This window comes from Cibotium barometz, chromosome 43 (assembly GCF_041138505.1).
Source record: "Cibotium barometz isolate CiBa-2024 chromosome 43, ASM4113850v1, whole genome shotgun sequence".
In the NCBI taxonomy this organism is placed as follows: Eukaryota; Viridiplantae; Streptophyta; class Polypodiopsida; order Cyatheales; family Cibotiaceae; genus Cibotium; species Cibotium barometz.
In genome coordinates this window covers 44,388,991-44,395,201 of record NC_141088.1, presented here as the reverse complement: position 1 = coordinate 44,395,201, position 6,211 = coordinate 44,388,991, and the positions used below count along the sequence as shown (strand labels likewise).

The following is a 6,211-nucleotide window of genomic DNA, read 5'->3' as shown; positions in this document are numbered from 1 at the left end:
CTCTCAATTGATTTATGGCCAATTTCCCACCATTGATTATCGGTTTTAAATGTACAACGAGCTTAGCAAATCTGAAAATTGGGCTTTGATCTCCTCAACTTGCTGATTACATGTATACAGATGGATTAGAGAGAGGATTAAGATTTGTCTAAAAGGAAAGTTCTGGTGACCAAGTGACATTAATACCAATGTTGACATCCACAGAGATGCTAACATTCAAAAATCAGACACAAACATGTACAAAGACCAGCATCATTTAAGTATACGGCAGAGAGTTACAGCAGACTTAAGTTCAATTAGCTGAAATTAATAATCCACTTCTAAAGAGAACTTATTACCAACAAACTCACCTCCCCCGCCCCCAAACCACACCCACCAACCCACCTTCCCTCCCTCTCCACCCAAAAACCATCATAGCAAGGAAATGTTTCAGAGATGACCAGCAAAGTATCAAGCAAGGCATTATAACCAACATTCCCTTCATACAATCACTACAGAGCTATCGCTAAACATTCCGACTCTGACTACCACGGGTGTTTTGAACAATTCGAACTAAAGGTTAACTCCCAAAAATTTCCATTAAAGATGTCCAGCAAGCTGGCACAAAATTTTTAACCATGCTTGGCCTGTAAAATATCAAACTTATGAGAAGCTAGTACTGCCAACTGAGAAAAGTCTTTCATACGGCAGTGCAATAAAGTGAAACATCATCTCAACAAAAACGAAAGCCAGATAATTACCCCCATGTAGCCCAATACCTCTACAGTATGCAACCTCTGCAACATGTAGCCTGCAGAGACGCTGTGCATAGCCCAAGTTGGGAGTCAATCTAGAGGTCATACATGATTTACTCCTGAAAACTATCTGCCAGATGTAACTGGTATATAATCTTAGATTATTGCAGCAGATGGCTAGTCAATCTGAATAATTACACGGACGATGGGATTCAAATTTGGAAAATCCTGTAAAATTTGCACTTTCGATGAGTAGGAAAGCAAGAAAACATTACTTTTAACAGTCAATCAGTGCATTTTAAGCTTTTTACAAACAAAGGCCATGGCACAAAATCTGAATTTTGCTAACCTGCCCTTAAAAGGTTGGTATAGCCCCCCACCACACGAAGTTTAAACAATGGAATGCCTGAATCCTGCCTGGACCGAATGTGACAGATCATCTGTCGTTGGATCCAGCGCACATGACATCCCATCATACCACTTGACATTCTCTTGATAGTAGTTATCAACCGGCATGCTTACAAGGGCCCCATCTGCACCTATTGGCACTCCTCCACCTTGTCTATCATCAGCTTCGCAAGTCTCGGAATCCCCCCCAGCTGAAATGCCATCACCATCATAGGGTGAACTCGTGCCCTTCTCCGCACCAGGAATGCCTCTCCCAGCAACTGGAAGTCCTAAACTTTGCCTTTCCCAATGAGTATCTGGCCCTAATGAAGAGCCAAAATCTGAGTCGATGTGGTCATCAACAAGTTCCTCCCCCTCCTTGTTCCTGTTCTGACCTTCTGCCCAGTCCCCAAGCTCTGGATGATTCAAGATCAAATTACCCACATCATTTTTTGACATCAACATTCCGTGAGTCCCCTGCATGCCTTCCACATTCTTAAGCCTACGAGTCATGGCAGCAAGATCCTGTGACAAACTGTTCAAACACTCCTGAGAGAGGCTCCCTAGCTTTCCCTCCAGCATTTGCAGCTCCATGCAAAGCTCATGGACTTGCTGCATTACAACTTCTCGAGCTTCTGCTTCGTCTTTGACATAAGACACCATACCATGTTCTCCTTCTTGGTCCAAGGGAGAAATCACGTCCATCTGCATACCAGATGATCCAACAAGCCTATGCATGATCCTTGCACTGCCCTCATGAGGGCCAGGCTCATGCCCAGAGTGAACTGCATAGAGTTTGAAGATGGCCTGCCCCTCCTCCTGGTAGGAAAAGGTCCTCTCTTTCTCACTGTAGTTGGTAATGGGGACGATGGCCCGGATGCGAAATCCACATCCACACCGTTTCGAAGAGTATCGTTTCCGTTTCAGAAACCCAGACTTTTTGAAGTTAGGTTCACCGGCGCGATGGCAGCAGTAATCCTTCACCTCAGCAAGAAAGGGCTTGAATCTGATGTACTTCTGCCTGATGCAGAGGACCACCTGATGCTTTGCCGCCAGCTGCTGGAGGCGTTGGGGGACCTCTTTGGCTTGGACTTCAAATGACTCAGTGTACTCAAAACGGCGCCTTTTCGATGACTGTTTCTGATGCGCAGCCATATCAGAGGAGCAGCATACAGAGCAAGAAGCAACACATACCTTGATGTAAGACTCTGGGATGCCATACAGCTTGGCTCCAACGGTCCAGATCTGCTTGATGCGGTCGATAGTGTCCTTCAATCCGAGGTGCTGCAGATCAGCGTCGCTGTGAAACCCTAAAACTATGTCCTGCCATTGATTGATATGTGGGATAAACTGATGAGGGGTGTTCTTGAAGAAAAGCATTTCATGGCCCTCTGAGTCCACGTGCGCGTTAAGCTTGTCTTGAATTCGCTTCCACCCTGTGAGGTAGGCTGTGTCTTCGTTGCGGTCCTTCCAGACCCCCCGCCATGAAAGCAGGACTGCAGGAGGGGTAGCCCCTCTGATCTCTTCGGGGCTCGCGTACCTGTTCTGCAAAACGCACTGCACCATGAGATGGTGCGAAGCGCTGTTGAAGGTGTAGAACTGGCTCGAGATGTAGGGCTCCGGGTCGATTATCGCAGAAGTAGGGTTTAGCAGAGGCTCGTCTGCGTCAGAGTCAAGCTCCTGCTCTCCTTCGTTGAGGGAATCAGCGCTCTGCGAGTGCGGAGAGCCATCTTTAAGATGCACATAGTGATGTTGCTGCTGCGGCTGAGCTTTCGGCAAGACCAAATCCACGAGCTTTGGGGCGCCAAACACGTCGGCCATCGAGGCAAATTCAGGAGCCAAGAAGGAAAGAGAGACCGGGCATGGAAATGCAAGCTTTGGCTATGGCGGATTCATGCAATGGACCGTAGGAAAGAAGAAGATGATGATGGCGGCAATGGCAGCTCCAGTAATTTCTTTTCTTTTATGTCAGTAATTTTTCTTGCACTCTAATGGTGCCATGTGCACCTAAATCATTTCCCGTTTGATCCAATTACTTTAGACTGAATATATAATATACTCCAAAAAAAATTGTTTTTTTCTATAAGCGCCATGTTATCTGGGGACATCTATGCCATCAAAATCACTCGAGACTTGCACCCAACCCAACCACGGGACATACACTTCACCACAATGGGCACCTAACCCCAAATGGCATGCTTTCAAAGCAACAGTTCTGCTCATTGATGATGGCTATGAAGTGATGGCAAAGGGCTGAAGTGATATACATGAAAATAGTGACATGTGGCTTCATATTATTGCCAAATCTTAGCCTAAAGCAAGCACATACATGTGCCTACATGATCCAATGATTGCATTGATCTTGGGAGTCCTTACTTGAAGCTAATCCTTTTGCAAGTCATATGCCTTGTGATCCACATGGTGTTGGATACTATTTGGATGTTGTTTTGTTGTGATTTGGTGTATCAGAGCTACTTTCGATAATTGAGGGAAAGCATGAGTACATGCTCTTTGTAATGGATAAAATGAAAATAGCATGAGTCATGCTAAACACATTGTAAGTGCTCCGACCTTCTCTTTTTGAAGCTATATCCACATACACCTCACTTGTACTCTCACTTTAATTCCTAGCATCTAATATGCTTGTGAGGGTACCTCGGGCATTGGAGGAGAGGCCCGGGGGAGCATGGCATGAACTCTCCTTGTCGTCGTGAGTGCTTTTGGAAAAGCGGCAAGGAGGGGGATTAGGTGCATTGGATGTGAAGACTTGACCCCAACTTGTGCCTAGATTTGGACTAGGTACGAGGGTGGGAAGGCTTGGCTGGGAGATCGGCAAGCATAAAGCGCTCCTTCGACACACAACTCGACTACATTACTCGACTACATTGCAAGCATGCCGAGCTATGGAAGCCAAATGTTACTTGATTGAGCATGCCATGGACACTTGATAGTGATCAAAGCATAAGAGTTACATGGGCAAAAGTATGATTTTGATGGTGATTACTTTGGGCATTATGTCATGATTGGACATTGGGCAAATGCTTGTAGGTTATGATTGAGATTTGGTCCGTATTGCGGGGAGATTATGGCCAAATTTTTGTGATTTTCCTACACTCTGCAATGAGTACAAAAGTGTAATTCAGTCCCAAACCACTCAAGATCTCTCAAGGGTCTTTGGAAGGGCATCTTAAGGCAAATCTAACAAGCCGTCAAGTGGTTGATTTGGACATCATGGGTGCAAAGGAAATAGTTTGGTCATACTAAAAACCCTAATTCAATAAAAAATAGTGTGGACTAAATTCAAGGTGTTTACATAGCTTAAGAGCACTATCTAAGAGCTTCCAAATGAGCCAACAAGTTCCCAATTCTGTTATCGTTTGGATGGTCACATAGTTGACTTTCAGCTAAAAGTTAAAACAGAAAGGTATATGGGGTGCTCAAAGTGGTGATTTAGGGTGATAGGAGTGTTCCTCTCATCAAGGCGAACGTGGAAAACTAAAGAACTCCCAATTTGGTTGTTGTTTGCTATACTAACCACTTGGTAGCATGGGAAACCGCGGAAGGCCATCAAGAGCTCAAGCACAAGTGCCCGTGGAATAGAACCAAGTTCAAGATGATGCCGATGACGTGGTTCGTGATGACATGGTACATGTGGGTGATGCTCCATTGGGTGAGGATCCACATGGTCAAAATGTGGCACCACATTCCATTATTGAACATGGGCAAAGCTCAAGGGCAATGCAACAAGAAAGGGTACCTCTACATGACATTAATGGGCAAATAGTGAATGAAGGAATACCAATGCACACTAGTGGACATGATCAAATCTCATTGGGGAACATCACTTTGTATATGTTAAGTATTGCTCTCACCGATGCAATCAAGATGCACAAAGAGATGCCCAAAAGGAGGTGCTCTCCATTAGTAGTAGTGAGATCATGTGCCAAGGCAATGAGAATGCCAAGTTGATGCATCAAATGGTGGACAAGATGGATGAAAGGTTTGCAGCTCTTGAAGACCGGATTTTAGGTGTACAAAGGGGTGTGGATAGGTTTGACCATGCACCAAATCCACATGGGAATCTTGGTGGTATGCAAGGAAAGTCAAATATGCCTTCAAGAGACCATCAAAGTGGGAATGTTTCAGGTTCTAGGCTTGGAAAGTAGCCCATAGTTTTGGATTCCATGGAGGGCTCTTCAAGGGGTGTTTACAATGTGAGTGGGTGTTTACAATGTGAGTGGGTGAGTGGGAGATGGGATATACCACACACTACCCATGGGTGTTCTACATTGGAATCACCAAGGGTCAAAGATGTGAAGGACAAGATTACACTTCCCAAGTTCACACAACCACCGAAGAATTGGAGGAATGGATTAGCAAGTTGGAGATGTACTTTGCATTATATCCCCGTGAAGAGGAAGACAAAGTACAATTTGCCATGTTGCATTTGGAAGATTATGCCCATTCATGGTGGCAGTTTACTCAACATGAGGGTATGCATTTTGACACTTGGGAGGCATTCAAAGATGCCATGTTTCAAAACTTCACATCTCTATTGGAATGGGCTCCATTTGTGGGACAATGGTATGATTTGGAGCAAAAGGGAAGTTCCGTCAAGGAGTATAGTAACCAATTTAGGAAGCTTTCCATGTTTGTTGGGGGAATGAATGAGTAGTACAACAAAATGGTGAAATACATACAGGGATTGCAATCATCACTTGGAGCTGATGTGAAGGCTCAAAGACCTCAAACTTTGCAAGATGCCATGTATTATGCGGAGGTCTTTGAATCTAAGTACAAGGTGGGTGTTGCAAATAGACGGAATGCGGGATCAACTAAGCCATCTACTTTCAGCCCAAATGCAGTAAAATGGCCAACTTCTAACTCTTCAACACCTGATATACCTCGTGCAAGCTTCACTCCAACTTCTACTCTCATACAACAATATCCTAGTTTGTATGGACAGCCAAGGAATGTGAAATGGAGTGGTTCTATGGCCAAACCTCCTCTCAAGAGTGATGCTAAATCCTCTTCCCTTCTTCAAGGCAAAGTTATTAAGCAATTGTCACAAGCGGAGATGGAGGAGAAGA

At 44.7% G+C, this 6,211-nt stretch overlaps 1 protein-coding gene across 1 annotated transcript; it reads right to left on the bottom strand.

The window, feature by feature from the left end:
* Positions 1–553: 553 nt before the first annotated feature.
* Positions 554–3,094, bottom strand: LOC147613955 (uncharacterized). Its single transcript, XM_086781942.1, has 2 exons — positions 1,084–3,094; positions 554–962 (listed from the first exon to the last, which is right to left on the bottom strand). The coding sequence occupies exon 1, from the start codon at positions 2,940–2,942 to the stop codon at positions 1,125–1,127; it is 1,818 nt and encodes a 605-aa protein (XP_086638068.1). The 5' UTR covers positions 2,943–3,094; the 3' UTR covers positions 554–962; positions 1,084–1,124.
* Between the last annotated feature and the right edge of the window lie 3,117 nt (positions 3,095–6,211).